This window comes from Micropterus salmoides, unplaced genomic scaffold (genome assembly GCF_014851395.1).
Source record: "Micropterus salmoides isolate LMB-PRFRI ecotype aquatic unplaced genomic scaffold, ASM1485139v1 Ms_hic_scaffold_21, whole genome shotgun sequence".
NCBI lineage: Eukaryota > Metazoa > Chordata > Actinopteri > Centrarchiformes > Centrarchidae > Micropterus > Micropterus salmoides.
Genome location: NW_024041262.1, coordinates 17,050,498 through 17,068,088, shown reverse-complemented (window position 1 = coordinate 17,068,088; position 17,591 = coordinate 17,050,498). Strand labels below are relative to the sequence as shown.

The following is a 17,591-nucleotide window of genomic DNA, read 5'->3' as shown; positions in this document are numbered from 1 at the left end:
AATCAACAAATATATTCTGAAATTTTATTATACAAAGCTACCCAGCAGTTTATAAAAATACTTAGTACCACTGTTGCCAGCTGAAACATTAAAGTGAGAAATATAAGTGCATCAGTACTTATCCAATAATATGAAATTCTGCAGAATGAATACTTCACTTTCGGTACTTACTCCTATTTAAGAGGGATTATGTGACAGCTATGTATACTTTGCATTAAAATTCTATATATAAAAAACTACTTAGAAAATAGGATGCATTGCCACAGATGAGATAAAGTAGTTAAACCCACTTCAACCAGATACATCCATAAATGCTGCTAACTGCGGTAATAATAATCAACAGTAGAGTATAGAATACTCTGAAAGGGGCCGTTATGCACAACCTTTACTTTTGTATCATTACATTGTGGTATTACTACTTTTACTTAAGGTGAGGATCTGAGTACTTCTTCCACCACTGGATGTGAGGTGAGGATTGCAACTAACAATTATTTTCATTATGGATTAAGATGTTACAATGAACTGATCGACTCTTTAGTCTACAAAATGTCAGAAACAGGTTTTAAAATGCACATCATATATTCCCAGAGCCAAAAGTGAGGCCTTCAAAATATGTCTTTTTGTCTGCCCAAAATAATTACAATAATATATGAGAGAAATCCTCACTTTTCAGAAGGGTTTTTTTTCTATATAAGTGACTTAACCTATCAACTAATTCATTAATTGACTAGCATTGGGGATCTTTGCTTTTGGAAGCAATTGTAACATCCACAAACCATGTACTCCTCACCCTCACACAGTCTGATGTAATAAATAAACTCTCTCTGGTCAGCACGCTGCTCCTACATTCCTCTCTGCCGTGTGTAAACCATTAGGCACATTTTGAGAGATCGTTCTGTATCTGCAGGCATGAGCAAATAGCACAGGCTTGAATATCTGAGATATATTTGACCTGCAGACTGAATGTGTCTGAGTTCTTTCCCACAGAACGGAAAACCAATCCAAGGAACAGAAAATCACCAGACGAGTCCCAGTTGGATTACTACAAGAAAACTGCAGACTGCGATGGAAGGGAGTTTTCACCCACCATCACAACAAATGCAGAATGTCCTCCTGTTTCTAATGTACATTTACTCAACTACCGTACTTAAGTAAAATTTTGAGGTACATCTACTTTATACTTTTACCCCACTACACTGAAGAAAAAATATTATACTTGTTATTCCACTATATTTATTTGCAATCTATGGTTACTAGATACCTAACAGATCAAAAGACAAATGTATTATTAATTAATCCTGAATAATCAATGAATCATTTGTGGTCTTTGGTCTAAACTGTCCATCACAGTTTCCCAGATCCCAAGGTGATGTGTTCAAATGTCTCATTTTTCTAACAATCCACACTCCAAAACCCCGGAGAAATGCAGCAAATATTTTTCTTTCTGCCTGAATCTTGACAAACTACATTAAAAACCTGATGAGTACTTTACTTTTGATAACAAGTACATTTACCTGTTAATACTATACATTTATTTAAGTAACACTAAATGCAGGAATTGTACTTTTGATTATTAGTTACACTGTTTATTGCTACTTTTCCTTCAGTAAAGGACCTGAGTAATTCCTGCCAATAGCAACATGTAGCTGGAGTCAAATTCAGCCAGAAAAGAGCAGGCTGCGTAATGGTGAACACTAGATGACAGCCTGACAACCTCTGGCCCCATTCTTGAAATAATCAAGACGAAATGCTTCCTGTTCACAGGTGGTTTGCTGCCCTTAGACTGCATTGTATATCTGTTTCACTTCTGACAGACCTGCCATTACAGCTCACATAAAAAGACACAAGCTAAGAAATCCACAATTGCAAGCAAAGTCCAGATGGCATAAATGTGTTTAAATTAAAACCAAGTGTCCTTGTGGAATTACTAAATATTTAACATAACAGTCTGGAAGTGTTTAGCTGTTTAGCCGGAGAAAATATAGACACAATGAATAAAAAAAGAAAATAACAACTGTTTTCAATTATGAGTGTATTGAAAATATTGTGAACTTTATTTCAGAATAGAATACAGTTGAGTTTTGACATAATCATTCAGGGAGACAACCTTTTGAAGCTCCTCGTCATTAGGAAAATTAGGAAGATTTTGGCGCTCCGGGCAGCAGGAGTTGTTTGCATGGCTTGTGATATATTGTCGCGTTTGGAAAGTGCATTAAGTCTCCTCATGACAGCACCTTCGATTGGGGGATTTCATACTGAGATGCCGTGAAGGGTTCCAACTAGTTGGCACATCCATCACGGCCTATATTTCATTTAAGTTAAATCTCAAGACTGATAGTTTGCTTTAATTTTGCATTTTTTGAAAATCAACCTTGATCATATTTGTTTTGTGATACTTAAAACCTTTTTTTGTCTTAACTGACAGCCAGGACCTGAAGATCAGGAATGGGCCCAAGTTATAAGGCATTTGGTTGTGTCCTGACTGTTGAGAAAAAAAATAAACAGATGCTCCAATTTGATATATGTATATATATATATATATATATAGTTATCTGTCAAATCTTGGAATGCAAAAACTGGTTCAGGTTAGAGCAATCCTTTTTGGTCAAGAATGGGAAAAAAATAAATAAATACATAAATAAGCATTCCACACACCAGAACTGAAGATGAACATAAACATAAACATTGATGCGCCTCAAAATTTCGCAAAGACAATCATCTTAGTAGGACATCTAAGGGAAACCAGACCCTGTCTCAGAAATCACCATGGCAACAGTTCTGATGATCCAAAAGCCATGCGGCTCCACAGTAACGCTACAAAAATAGACACGGTTCTGCCATTAGAGTCACCAACAAAACACCTCACTATAACACCAACTACAGTATATCATCATGCATGGGTGGCATGTTGTTTTGTAACACCAGAACTGTCACCTGACTGGCTGCTACATCGACCAATAAGATCTCTGCTGCAGATGCTTCAGGACAAAAAAAGGCTGGATGAAATGCTGGATAAAATCTCAAGCGGAGGCGAAGCCACTGATGCCACGATGTTAAAAAACTTCCACGATGATGTCGAGTGAAGAAGCAGCATCGACCGTGTGTGCTCTAGTGGACCATTGAGATGGTTCTAAATATGTCGACAGTTGGCACACTCTTGGCACAAAGATATAAAAAATTGCATGGCAAGTTAAAATTACATTTATCATTTACTGTTAATATTAATTGGCAGTTTTATAGACTTGAAATATCTTGATCCAATTCTTACACAGACTAAATACTGTGTGTGTTCATCTTTTTCTAATGCCTTTGACTTTTCTACATATTTGGTTTGGTTTTCTGTAGGAGAAAACCAAGTTACAACACTGAATGACTTGGCTTTCATGTAGTTTTGGAATATAGTCAAGTTATAAGATGGTCTGGGTTCCCTCACTCTTCCATCATGTGCCATATTTCATTAAAGCCAGCAACTTTTTTTTTTTTTTTTTTTTTTACAAAACAAGATTCAGACTCTCATCCCTTTTTCTTCAGATGTTAGAGCTCTCAAAAAGTGAATTTATATCACAACTGTAAAATCTAGCTGTAAACTCCAATAAAGGCATCCGTCTCCAACTGCTATTGAACTGCATCAGTTGAAATGTTACTCCATATGTAAGTGCTCCACTTCTCGTCTATTTTGATTAATAATTGAGTATACTTAGATAAAAATGATCGGCTACATGACTTTGCATGAAGAATGCACACCAAAGTGGCAAAACAGCAGAAAATGGAGTTGACTTAAAATGCATCTACTTCAAATCTAAAACATCTTTGCAAGCCCTTGGCCTGACTGAACAAGAGAAACCAATGCCAACGGCTTAGCAAAAAGTGTTTGATTGTTAACCACCTTGAACAATTTGTTAACTTACAGCTACAAAAACCACAAAAACAAGCAAAATGTGGTCAAGGCCCTCATGAAGCTGACTTATCCTCAGAGGATGAGAAATGTATAGCTGTCAAAGGACTGTGAAGCTTCTTCTTTTCGGTCGTTTTGTCTTGAAGCCGACCACAATTCAATAATCTTAGCCACTCCGATGGCTTCCGTCTCCTGTGCGCTGTATTCGGGCCTGGACCGTCTCGCGGGGCACTCTCTTGCGATCCTTGGCCAGGCCCAAGAAGCACATGAAGTCGATGAAACAAGTGGTAAGGTTCAACTTGCAGCCAAACTCGCTGGTTGCATAGTCATATGGGAACGAGTGGTGATAGTTGTGAAATCCTTCACCTGTAAGGTACAAGAAACAAGGGTTGTATTATACTAAAGAAACAGGAAACAATTAATGACTAGGGTTGGGCCGATGAGACGATGCCATCACAACGTTGAGCCGGTATTGTGATTGTAAACATCCCCCAACCCCAGCAAAAAAACTCTCTAATTTTCACATTATTCTGCCCTGTGGAAGCAGGTTTTAATCACCTCGGACATTCCTATTATTGATTTTAAATATGCTTTGCACCTGCCTCAGAATTCTCCTCTCCCCCTACTCAGACACACTCACACCTACACCTCAGCTAAACACACCGGCTTACCCCGCCACTCTCCCCCCGTCTGCTCCACTTTCTCCATCAGCAATGTGTCTTCTACAGTCGTCTAAAAGACACAGTACTCTTCTTTTGTCCGTATTTTTTCACCAGCGATACGGCAGCAGGCGCGCCACACGTCAGCTTGTTAATGACGTAGCCTTTCAAACTGAAACAAACATCTGCACCCTGTGTGTTCAATGCTGCTTTACCTGGTCCGTGCGTAAAATATCCACCGCGACTTGTAACGTAAGTTAATAGGCTACCAAGTTTTTTACCGAGTGTAGTATGCACATAAGACGACCGCTACCGATGTCGTCGTCTATACTGATGTTTCATTGTAGACATCGTCTGATGGAAATATGGTAGACATTGCCCAACCCTATTAATGACATGATATGTATCAGACTCTGCAAAGTTGGCTGATGTTTACTAGACATTTATATAGACTAAGGGCTGGTTTAGAGTGACTAATTAGTGACATGTCCCATCAACAACAGTAATCACTTCTGTGGTTGAAAGCACTGATAGCTCATGCTGATCAAATTCACAAAAGGGGTTGTGTTGTTTTGTTACTCAGCGGGATATCATGCAAACTACCTAAGAAATGACATCTGATGTAAAGTTAAGCAAGTGGCCAAGAAAGATCTGTTTTGATATGTAAAGGTCACCATTTAGTCTGTGTTTTGGCTCAAAACACTGAATCACAACGCAAGATAGATGCTAAGAGTTAAGTTCTCGTAAAACACTTTGTTTTGAGGGTTCAATTTGCACATAACAAACACAACTGGTCATGTTTTGTGAGCTGGAATTCCATAAACAGCGCTGGGCTATGAGGCTAGAATTGCAGGATTATGCAACGCCTGTTGGCCCAAAAATACTTGTTTTTTCAATTTATAAATTAACTTTGTTGAGAAAAGTACAATACAAATAAAGTTTTATTATCATTATTATACGTCATGAGTCTATTGTGTTACAACAAGAGCACACATTCATGTGTTTTTCATACCTATAGCGCTGAACGTGACAAACGCGTTCTCTCTGGGGTTGATGTTCTTGTCGTAGGGCCTGTTTCCCCACATGTGAGCCGCGCTGTTGACCAGCCAGCTGGCGTTCAGCACCAACGTGTACCTCAGCAGAGCCGGGATGAAGTACGCCACCCACAGAGACTCCCCCCACATGTACCAAGGCACGAACATGGGGACGAAGAAGCACATGACCAGCACAGACGGCCTGTAATACCTACCGAGGAGAAAGAGTGGGCGGAGAGCAGAAAGAATGGAGCTGTTTACTGTGCAACATAAACATTAAACAAACAAATGCTCTGCTTGTCAAAAGTGGGATTGCTCTCACTTTTCTCCACATGACACAGTTTTCACTGAAGCACCACCATTGCTAGTAGTTGTCACCTTGTTTAACCAGAATGACTAACACAACTTGCACTGTAGACACAACTGTAAACTGTAGTGGGTTTTCTTTCTTTGTTCTTTATTTGTATTTGAAATATTATCAGAAAATAAAAATATGAAACAAAATTCTGCTCGTTTACCATCCACACTACCGGCCAAAGGTGTAAACTGCATCTTTTTTAAGATGAAATACTTCCTGGCTGGAATTTAGCTGTTAGCTGAAGTGTATTCATTGACTGAAGCCACTTACTTCCTTTGAAACATCACAACTTTGTCGGCGTACAGGTCAGCAAGCTCCAGCTTGCGTCCTTTCTCAATAACGTCAGGGTGTTTGCGCACCAGCAGCCAGCCAATGTGAGCAAAGAAGAAGCCCCTGACGGCGTTGTGAGGGTCAGCATCAGTCTCAGAATATTTGTGGTGAACCCTGTGGTCACGAGCCCATTCAAAGATATCATTCTGTGGATTCAGATAAAGACAGAGATTACACACACTGTAGACAACACATTGTACTTACACAGTAATGAAAACTGCAATTATCACAACGATAAGTGTGTGCTTGTGTGACCACAGATCTCTGGGATCTGTCACTTTTAGGTACCTGAAATGCCATAGAGTTGGCAACACCAAGAAAGATCCTCAGTGGTAATGTGGCCTTGTAGGATCTGTGACTCCACAGGCGATGAGCTCCTGCAGTAACTCCTAGTGCACTTATCAAAAAACAAAGTACAGCTGTGGAGAGAAATGCATCAACAAATGAGTTTGGCAACCTTCTACTCGTCACCTGTCGTTAGCCCTTTTCTGCACTAATACTATATATTGCAATGTCTATGCATCGGACATGTTATGACTGGGAAGGTGATCCTGCACCAAGTGATATATGTGAGATAATCATCTACTGTTACTTTATGATGCCTGTGTTACTAAAGGGGAAGTCATCCCCCTAAAGCAGACTGTTTTTACATTTTTTAAAATTAAAGGCAACTTATTTGTGAATTTGTTCCAAAATTATCTTCACAGTACAATTAAATGTGCCACAGTAGGTTTACTGCACAATATTCTAGCTGAAAATAATTTTGTACTAGCCTACTTCTTTCACAAGAGATTAAATAACCATGAACAAAGCAAGGCATTTTATATGAAACTGTGACACTCTCTGGGCAATGTAATTATGTTATCAGATGATGGCTGGATGGATAAAACCATTTGATGATTGCATGTGTGATGGGACTGGGAGCATTTAAATCCATTCACAAGTGCAACCTCTATGGATTTGATTAATGGGGAATGCACATACCGAAATGTAATTAAGTAGCATGCGGTTTATGTAACTGGCAACTCTTCCTTTGTCTGCATTCCCATTCCCAACTGTTACTTAATCAAAACCCCATGCTAGTTGGTGTCTGTTGTTAAGGAGTTGTTTTCTTGACAAGCATGCACTGTGCAGTTTGCAGCTTTAAGATGCATGCTGTGACATGAAATCTGTGATGATCTACATGTGGTGACATAACAGCTGTGAATTGGATATTGCATTTCACTCATTCAATATCCACAAAATGCCCCACAATCAACCCCCCAGCCTTTGCAGAAACACTGTTAACAGGTAGGATTTTACTCACACCAAAGCAAGGTCAAAGGAGATGCTGAAGGGATGAGGAAAATGGCGTACAGGGCACTTAAATGCAAAAGACTCATCAAAAAGACATTTCTCCACACGATGACCCTGGCAGGTTTGGGACCCTCTTTTTCTTTGTACGTGTGATCAAACACGTCTTCTATCGTGGCCTCTGGAACAACATTCCCGTTGCTGGACTGCTTCTTCTCCAACGCCTCCGCCTCCGTCATCGTGGCAGCGGTTTTGGTGATGCTGTGGGTGGCAAAGATGAGAGAAATCGGTCACCTCGGTGTTTTTGTGATGACCTAACAGCTGGAGGCTAAAACACCTTCATACGCTGAATGTTAATTATTTTTTTGGTGCTGGCTAGGCTAAGCTAAGCTAGCAGACGATGCTGGTTGGCGATGGTGAGGAAGAGGATGGTCATATAACGATGATGCTGAGTTCTAGCTGATATACGACATTTGCTGCGTTGCGTAACGATGAAATTACACCTGTAGAACAAATAAAAGGTAGATAAATAACTCACCAAAGACTGGAAGAAGAGTAGAAACGTGAGGTGGGCCGTTATACGGAGATAAGGCTGGTCTGCTTAACACAAAACTACAGTAACCCAAAAAAGGGAGAGTGATAGTCAGCTCTGCAGCGAACGAATCAATAAGAGCTGCAACTCGAGGTGTGACTGGCCAATCAACGCTCGGATGCCGCCTCAAGCTCGGGCTCTGATTGGCTGCCTGTTTATCTGCTGTTCACCTTTTATTCATTCTTCTGCCAGATGTATATTTACCTCCCCCGGAGAGAAGCCGCTGTTGTCTAGACATGTATTGAACTACCGCACTCATATTTCCATTCACGCATGGATTAACACGAATCCGGGGCGATGCAAGCAGAGTGACGAGGTGTTAAATTCAGCGATGAAACTGGAACAAAAAACAACTTACTGTACAGCAAACCCAGCTGCAGCGCCCCCCCCCCCTCACCTCCTCTCCCCTTGCGCCCGCCCACATAGTGGAAATGCAGGGATGCATATCGTGTGACATAATTTTCATGCCCCAAAAAGTAATTAGAATTAATATAATTCAGACAATAGGAAAATAATTTAAATATCCACGTAATATTAGAGCAAGTAAAATACTATAACAGATAACAGTACATTAGGGTCACTTTAGAATATACCGCAAGAGAACTAATTGTGTCTATAAACTCGCTGCTGAATAGGAATATGAACGTTTTAATGATTTATCATTTATGTGCTGAAATTCCAATCCAATTCGTTTCAATCAATTAATGCACAAACACTATTAAGTGTGCAGTGAAATTGCCATAACTAAGCGGATGCTGAACCGAGGAGACAGGTACAGATATACCGGTATTTCACAGGACCAAAATGAAAGGGACTGAACACGTGTGTTTTCTCCTCCATGACCTACATTTGAAAACAGACGGTTTGTCTCCATCTAATGGAGAAATCAGGCACTACGCGGAGCTGGACCGTGTGCTCATACCGTGCAAACAGCGCAAACCCCATTTTTTAAAAATACGTCTCCAGACACCAGCAGCAAAGACGATGTCCCGCTGACATTTTAAGTCACAAGACGCACTCAGCATCCCCATGACGTCATCAGCAGGCGCCTTTATTTACTTCTGGTCCAGTTAGCCGAGCTGTCCGCTGCAATGGAAGTAAACAGGGACGAAGCGGAGCGCTGCATTGACATTGCAACTGCGTTGTTAACCAACGACCAGCCAGAGAAGGCGCAGAGGTTCCTGGAGAAGGCGCAGAGACTCTTCCCGACAGAGAAAGCCAAAGGTGAGTTAAGATGGCCGAGCCGAAGTAAGGGGCGCTTCAGCCGGAGAGATACGCAGCATCATCAGCGGCAGCATCACCTGCATCCCGGATGAGCTCTGCAGGGCATGCAGCCGGGGCCTTTGCTAGCACACTGGCTAGCTGGTTTGGTTACTTCGTTCATCACACCTGCTCTTCATAATGTTTTAAATTCAAGAGAGATTAAATTGCTCCTGCTATTTTTAAGAAACATCATGTACACCTGCTCAACATGACACAGATGTGGTAAGGGTGTCATTGGGTGTCAGTTGCTCTTCCATTAGAAAGCTAAGCCTATAAACTACGAGGGGCAAGAGGGGCAGAGGGGCACAAAGACCCTTAGATCAGTGGTTCTCAAAGTGTGGTCATTGAGGGGCTTCAGGGGACCCCCAGCAAGAAGGGGAATCATTTATTTTCATTATTATTTCATTCAAGTAATGTGACATAATGTATGACTATTTTGGGTTTTATACATTTTCTGGGATAAAACATCTTAAAGCAAAAATCCGATCAGATGGGCGACAAAATCTTGGGGTCTGTGTCAAATGGGGGTCTGTGGTCTAATTTGTGTGAATTTAGGGGTCCTTGGTGTGAAAAAGTTTGAGAACCACTGCACTAGATGACCAAGATCCTAGAAGGCCAGTTGCCCATGTGTTATCACTCTGGTTATTGGCTTTAGCTCCAGACCAAGAGATACCATAATAAACAAATACAACACTCAAGAAAAAAGACTGTACTATATGTACTGTGTAGGGTTGCCACTGTATTATATTTGCACGATATGATAACCAACTCAGAAAATATCACAGTTTCACGGTAAACAGCATTACACATTATTATCAGTTACAATGACACTTAAAGGAATTAAAATAGAATGGATTTTTCGTTTTAACAAACGCTTTATGAATTACTTATGATTATGTCCCATGCTTATTCATACATACCTCGTGCATACATATACATTTACCCATATGGAGTATGATGTGACATGCCTTACATTTTATGAATTATGTCACACACTCTGAAAATGCACGTGCACACATATACACACACACATCCTACACTTGTTACAGATTGCTATTATAGCAAAGAGAAAAAATTACAGCAGCTGCAATCAGCTATGCACATCTCTATTAAATGTCCATTATTCACAAACAACTTGGATCATCTTCTTTCTTGGATACATTGTTCTTTTGTGTATCCATGTACAGTTGGTAGAGTGGAAATGGACAGGCGATGTTATATTGTATTGGAAATGAGACTAGATTTGAAATGTTGGTTATTGTGGTATAAGTTCACGGGTATTTGTTTTTTGGTCTGAGGGACGACATGACAATTAGTGACTGCCTTTCTGCCTCAAAAATTTCTTGGGTCCATATATTTCCTGAAAGCACCAACAGATGCTGTGACGTATCACACCCTCTCTATGGTGAATGGTTGTTACCATCAGCCTGGAGGTACAAGGTACTGCCTTTGCGGGCTTCCTGTGCCGGGAGATCCTTTATTCATCCCAGTGTAGCTCTGTTAAACAAATCCTGGTGATACAAGGTGTGTGTTGCTTGCATTTTGTCCTTTGTGCTTAATTATTGTTGTGGAGCACTTTGTTGTTAAATGTCTGTCTGTTTTAATGTATTTTTTACCGAAAGGGTAATAAACAAAACTTCCCGTAAATACTGTCGCATAGATATGCAGTTTTATCAGTCTTGTGATACAGTATATGGATGTATGCAGACATTGAGTACAGTTACTTAAATCTTGTGTATATACAGCAGACACTGTAATAGTGATATAGCTCAAATGTATTTTGGGGGCATTTGGAAGACTCTATTACTGTTAGTTCTCAGGTTACATGACTATTGTAGCTGAGATTTCCCTGGCTGTAAAAATATACAAAATTCACTAGTAGTCATGTTTAGAACATTGTCACATGTATATATGTTGTTATTTTGGTATTTGGTATAAAATACTGTGATGTCTCAGTAGTTTATATGAATAACTCTAGGTCCTATGGGTTAAGTTGGAACACATTTTCAAATGGCCTTCTATTGTGGCCAGCCTAAGGCACACTTGTACAATACCCATGCTGTCTGATCAGCATCTTGATTTGCCACACCTGTGAGGTGAATGGATTATCTCGGCAAAGCAGAAGTGCTCACTAACACAGATTTGGACAGATTTGTGAACAATATTTGAGAAAAATAGGCCTTTTGTGTTCATAGAGAAAGTCTTAGATCTTTGAGTTCAGCTCATGATGAATGGAGGCAAAAACAAAAGTGTTGCATTTATAATTTTGTTCAGTGTAGTTGCTGTAATAATCTAAGAATCTGTCTAACAAACACTTTTTGTGATTGAGGGGCCTGTGTTATAGCATCTACTGATGTGAGGGTCCTTATTATGTTACTATTAATTAGGGGAATATTTTACAGTGTAGTGGTCCCACCTGTAGTATCTGGCACCTGCTGCAAGACCTGCCAGGTCACATAACATTAAATAACATCAACTGCACCGTGTCTGAATATCTTTTAATGTTAGCTGTTATTGTCTCCTTTCTAGTTCTGCTGGAGCTAATAGCAAAGAATGGATTTATACCTAGACACGACGGACACTCAGACTTCAGTGGGGTCTCGGGGCCACGACAGCGGCAGACCAAGAGTGAGGATACCAGACCTGAAGAAAAGCCTTCAGACGCCTCTAAATCCTACACGGCAGATCAGCTAGATGCTGTGAGGAGGTAAGGCTGAAATTTATGAAAATGTTGTGTTGTTTAGAAGGACTAGTTTATACTCCTGACACACCTGACACTGACAATCATGTGTTTTCTCTACACAGGATAAAACAATGTAAAGACTTCTATGAAATTCTTGGGGTCCAGGCAGATGCCTCTGAGGATGAACTCAAAAGATCATATAGAAAACTTGCTTTGAAATTCCATCCAGACAAGAATCATGCTCCAGGTGCTACAGAGGCATTTAAAGGTGACCAGCATGAACTTTTCATCACCTATGCTGGTGTCATGCAAAAATCCTAATGATAAAAGCTTTAATTGTGTTTATAGATGTCTTTCAGCCCATTTTTGTGATGCTCAAGCATAACTTCATAATTTTTCAATTCCAACAGCTATTGGGAACGCGTATGCTGTTCTGAGTAATACTAACAAAAGAAGACAGTACGATCAATGTGGAGAAGAGAGGAGGCATCCTTCAAGACACAGCCCAGACAATGAAAACTTCGAGCCCGATATTTCGCCTGAAGACCTCTTTAATATGTTCTTTGGTGGAGGCTACCCGTCAAGTTAGTGTCTCTGGTTTCCATGCCAAGTTTGTGAGATACAGTATTTTCATTGAATTACTCGTAATGATCTGTCTATTCATTGCTACATATGCTACATTAATCTAGGTAATGCTAATGTGTACACTAACGGGCGGATGCGTTACCAAAGACGAGAGAGAAGGGAGCAACAGCGAGATGTAAGTTTGGTGTTATTATCTCCTGCAAACTGCAGATAATGCAAATAATGTAAAGCGATTGTTAAACAATAGGGGGAGACATTAACTCATCTGTAAGTCTTATGAATGTGTTTGATTCAGCCTTGAGGTTAAGGTGACACTGAAATGTTTTCTTTGCAGGGAGGCCTCGCTCTCTTCGTACAGGTCATGCCCATCCTCATCCTGGTGATTGTGTCAGCCCTCAGTCAGATCATGGTCAACAGCCCCCCCTACAGCCTCAGCTTCAGGCCGTGAGTGTGACCCCTTCTTCTGAACGCCTGCCAAAGAAGGATGTTAAATGACAAAACTGTTGTTGTGCAAAATTCTATTACACTTAGAAGATTATCTTCATTTAACATTAAATTCCAACCAAGGTTCATGACCATGTTTGAAATGTCACTGATTTATAGATTAACCTGCCCAAAAATAGACTTGCTTTTATGATCCTTGCTGTTATATTGCTTCCTAAGACAGATGCATTATATTGACGTTTCAGTTGTTTGATTTAGAAAGAACATCTTGATGTTGCCTTGATTAGTTCCACAGACCTCTTTTGTCTTCGCAAGCATTGCTGGCTCCATGTTGTCTGCCTTTGTGTTTCAGATATACTTCTGTAGTTTCTGGCCCATCTGTGAGCCATCATCAGCCATGAGTCATGTTAACAGAGACACACAGTGCCAGATCCTTTCTCCCTGCGCTGCTTTCGGTCACATGATATTCTCTACCACACTTTGTCCTGTCTTCACGCAGGTCAGCAGGTTACACACAGAAGAGGCTGACGGAGAACCTGAAGGTGCCATATTATGTGGGGGAGCAGTTCTCCAAGGAGTTCACTGGAGTGAATCTGAAGAATTTGGAGCAGACAGTGGAGGATGATTATATTTCCAACCTTCGCAACAGTTGCTGGAAGGAGAAACAACAAAGTATGTTTGCCAGGAAAACAAATTGTGCTTATTTATTTATTTAACCATGAATAGTGAAAGTTGTTTCTGCCATTATCAGTCCAGAGAGAAATGATTAAAGACATATTCTGATTATTACCCCTCATATATCTTTCATGAATTGTTTCTGTGTTTTCCTGCAGAGGAAGGCATGCTGTACAGGGCTCGCTATTTTGGAGACAATGATCTGTACCAAAGAGCACAGAGGGCTCGCACACCAAGCTGCGTCAAGCTGTCCGAGATCACAGCTTCATTACATGGTTGAGGCTGCTTTCATAATTAAAAGCAAGTTCTCCAGACTACCACATTTTTTCACACACATTGTGTAGTGACTACCTGCATGTTTCATTTCAAGTAAAAATCTTCTTCTTCTTCTCCTTATCTCCAGGTTTCCATACTCAACACAAACAATTATTGGCTGTAAATAAATGAGCTTTAACAATCTGGAGACTGAAGATGACTCAACAAGCAACACAAACAAACCAGCACCGATCTGCATCAAACTGACCACACAAACTGGTTGAAACCATCTCTGTGGAATTTTAGTATCTGAAATTTAAACATAATGTTAATATAATGTTTTGAAATGGAAAAGCCACTTAAAATCGCTTGTCTTCCTGACAAGATTGGGGTTCGGAAAACCACCAAGCCACAGTTTTGACTGGGAGCCATGAAGCTGGCTGAGGTCACTTCATGTTTTTTTTTGCAAGAAACTGGTATGAAACCAGAATGTTGTGAGTGTTATATAATAGTACGGATGTTATTTATGTAGCAGTTGACTAGATACCACAGTGAACGCTTCCTCTTTTCATTTTATGCAGTCAGATCAGTGGTGGACACGAGTTTTAGGGAGATTTGCTGATGTGATTTCAAATGCACATTCTGAAACTATGCAGGAATACTGTGAAACCTCTGATGAATATACACTCATGTCCAGGGTTTATCAGACAGTTGAACAACTGAGATTTGTCTTCTGCTGTGTCTGTGTGTGTGTGTGTGTGAGAGAGAGATAACAATTAGGAAATGTCCCTTCACACTTTGCCTCCTTTAATCGTATTAAAGATAGACTTACATAGTGTAACTTGACGGCACTTAGAATAAGAGAGACGTGCCTACCCACAAAGTGGGACTTTAACAGGTTCTAGTTTTGGAGCATAATGTCTCTGATGAAAATCATCTTTTGGGAAAAAGCAATTATTTGTCACACTTTTTAAGTTTATAGTATGCTATTTATTTTTTGTATTATTTATTTTAAAAATGGATTGTCAGACTAAGAAAACACTACAGCTCTTGCTCACTTTTTTCCACCTTGTTTTTACTCCCAGATGAAAATAAATATGGATGCTTAAAACGTGTTGGAAGTGACTCGTCGCTCCGAGCAGAATGTGCAGACAAAAGCTCAGTCAGCACATTCGGCACGTTAAGCCTGCCGGCTGACTGACTAAAGGCTGGGAACTGGAAAACATGGCTTTCTGCACGTTCACATTATTGGGGGACGTGCAACATGTGCCCGGCAGGAACCGCAGCGTCACACACTTTAACCACAAATGTACTCTGCTGTTTTTGGCAGATGTTACACCTCCGCTTTCTAATTTTAACTTGACAGATTTTGTTTTGAAACATGATGTGGCTGATGACGCCTGGCCCATGTGCCGGTCAACTGGTCTATATCACAATAAAGCTGAACAGTATTCCTCCCCACTACAAGTATCCTAGTATTCTGGTATATTTTGTTAAAGAATAGGCATACAGCTTCATATATGTGGTTGTGTATTTACCAGAATCGAACAGAAACTTTAAAAAGACTTCAAAGGAAATTTGAACCAGGATGTAAAACTACAAATGGAGTTTCATGAAATAAGACACCAGAAAAAAAAGAATTGTTAAAAAAAAATATATTTGCAATCATGAAAGTACAAAAAAGTGCAATGTAATGAGTATTTGAATGTCAAATAAATAAAGTTGAAAGCAGGACAGATCTACACAGATACAAGATCAAGTTATATTTGCTCATCTTAGCTTGCACATAAACTGCACAAGGCAATCACTGGTAGGCCTTTGCCCTTGAAATCAAGCAGCCACTAAGGTCCCTAATGGTTTGCTTGGTGTACAATTCATCACTTGTGTGCATTACAATGAATTGCCATGTTAAAAAAAAGAACAATGGTTTTCAATGACTGTTAAGCGTATAGCTAGCTGCCGTTGTGTGGTTTCAATAGAAACTGAGGTACGTACTTTAATACTCACAAAATGCCAATTCACCACATATATCATGATGGTTACACATTGTAATTTGAAAATGTGACTGTCAGTGAGGAGTGAGTGTTAAAGCAACACCTGCTCCAGGTACCATCAACTTCATTTCCTTTACAGTAGGAACAATAGGCTACACCATGGCATCCATCCTTGCACTTCAGAAGGCATCATACACATGTAGTTATAGTAATAAGGCCCTTCTGTGAGCTTAACTGGGCATTTTAAAAATGCAGACAATAAAACATCGTCAGTCCCTTACATTTTTTAACATTCCTCAATGAGCAGTTCTTCAGAACAATACAGTTTCTTCTTGATCACGCGGAAACCAGTGCTAAGCTTAATAGCTGGTCTCACTATCGGAGTGGAAGGAGACTTTGTGCTAAAAAGTCCTTGGATTTTTGGCCACAGCCCGCCAGACTCTAGCCTCAACACCAGAGTCAGCTGAAAGGTGGGGACAAGGTAGGGGTCCACAGATAGCTGTCCCATGCTCTCACAGACGACCCCTTGCTCCACACAAAGGTCAATGAGAGCCCCTCTTAAACCGCAGGGCTCACTAGCTGCCAGGTGAAGGAGCTCCTGTCCGATGTGCTCCAGAAGTTTCTCAGGGATGAGCAGTTTGGCACATCGTAAGGCGCAGTCTGAGTCTTTGGCTTCTCTCAGGCTGCCTGCAATAAGGTCCACTACTTCTTTCAGGATGGTCTCCTCCATTGGATCATAAAACAGATCTTCATTAGAGGGACACAGGTCACTATAGACATCTGACCCTGTTAAAGAGAGACAGTGGGTTAGAACTGGAACCTTGTACAAGGAGGAAAATCTAATTCACCTCTTAAGTGAAGTGTTAAAAATGCTTGCAGTGGTTTTTTTTTTACCTGAGTCCGAGAGATCACTCCTGCTGCCATTGTTAGACCCAGGCTCAATACTGCTGTTGTTGGCAGACGTGCTGAAATCAGTCAGTCTTTGCACCAGTTTGCCCCAGGACAGCCTCCTGGGACTGATGCCCACTGGAAAAGGGGGTAAGCTGCCGATATCAGTTGGTGTTGTGAGAGCAGGCATGGTTTCCTTCTTTGCAGTATTCAACAGTGTCTGCTGCTTCAGTGGTCAGCTGTTTATGAGGAAACAAAAACAACTGATAAACACTCAAACTCCAGATGAAAGGCAGTAACTATAGATTAAATTAAACATATGTAGGAGGAATTTACATAATAGCTTGTTAAGGAATGTTATACGTTTAGTATATAACTTAAGTTTAAAGCAAGAACACCTTTGTTTGACGGTAGCTAGCAGCTCTTTAACTGTTCAAATTAGCTACCAAGCTAGCAAAATTAACAATTGTAACATAGTACTTACAGCTTATTTAACAACTGCGCCGTTCAAGTCCGTTGTCGATGTTTAAGACGGTTTTTGAATGGTTATTGTCTACAATAACTGTAGTCTAACTTCTATCCTCTAACCTTGCTCTCTCTCTCTCACCAACTGCCCAGCGCTGCGGCAGATGCTGCAACAATG

The 17,591-nt window shown here is 40.4% G+C and overlaps 3 protein-coding genes across 4 annotated transcripts; 1 reads left to right on the top strand and 2 right to left on the bottom strand.

Moving 5' to 3' along the window:
- Nucleotides 1-2,017: 2,017 nt before the first annotated feature.
- On the bottom strand, nt 2,018-8,393 carry scd (stearoyl-CoA desaturase (delta-9-desaturase)). The gene is made up of 6 exons (XM_038735580.1): nt 8,108-8,393; nt 7,583-7,830; nt 6,565-6,695; nt 6,217-6,422; nt 5,567-5,799; nt 2,018-4,261 (listed from the first exon to the last, which is right to left on the bottom strand). Exons 2-6 carry the CDS (start codon nt 7,806-7,808, stop codon nt 4,062-4,064), a joined length of 996 nt encoding a protein of 331 aa, XP_038591508.1. The 5' UTR covers nt 7,809-7,830; nt 8,108-8,393; the 3' UTR covers nt 2,018-4,061.
- A 687-nt stretch (nt 8,394-9,080) lies between these two features.
- dnajb12b (DnaJ heat shock protein family (Hsp40) member B12b) lies at nt 9,081-15,533 on the top strand. 2 transcript variants are annotated; one of them, XM_038735576.1, is made up of 9 exons: nt 9,081-9,385; nt 11,954-12,131; nt 12,230-12,375; nt 12,518-12,691; nt 12,797-12,867; nt 13,027-13,136; nt 13,636-13,808; nt 13,970-14,086; nt 14,215-15,533. In XM_038735576.1, the coding sequence occupies exons 1-9, from the start codon at nt 9,253-9,255 to the stop codon at nt 14,256-14,258; spliced, it is 1,146 nt and encodes a 381-aa protein (XP_038591504.1). In that variant the 5' UTR covers nt 9,081-9,252; the 3' UTR covers nt 14,259-15,533. The 2 variants fall into 2 exon arrangements, with proteins under 2 accessions (XP_038591504.1, XP_038591505.1); XM_038735577.1 differs by having other exon boundaries at nt 9,083-9,385; nt 13,970-14,111.
- A 171-nt stretch (nt 15,534-15,704) lies between these two features.
- ddit4 (DNA-damage-inducible transcript 4) lies at nt 15,705-17,591 on the bottom strand. Its single transcript, XM_038735581.1, has 3 exons — nt 17,433-17,591; nt 16,955-17,187; nt 15,705-16,846 (listed from the first exon to the last, which is right to left on the bottom strand). Exons 2-3 carry the CDS (start codon nt 17,136-17,138, stop codon nt 16,347-16,349), a joined length of 684 nt encoding a protein of 227 aa, XP_038591509.1. The 5' UTR covers nt 17,139-17,187; nt 17,433-17,591; the 3' UTR covers nt 15,705-16,346.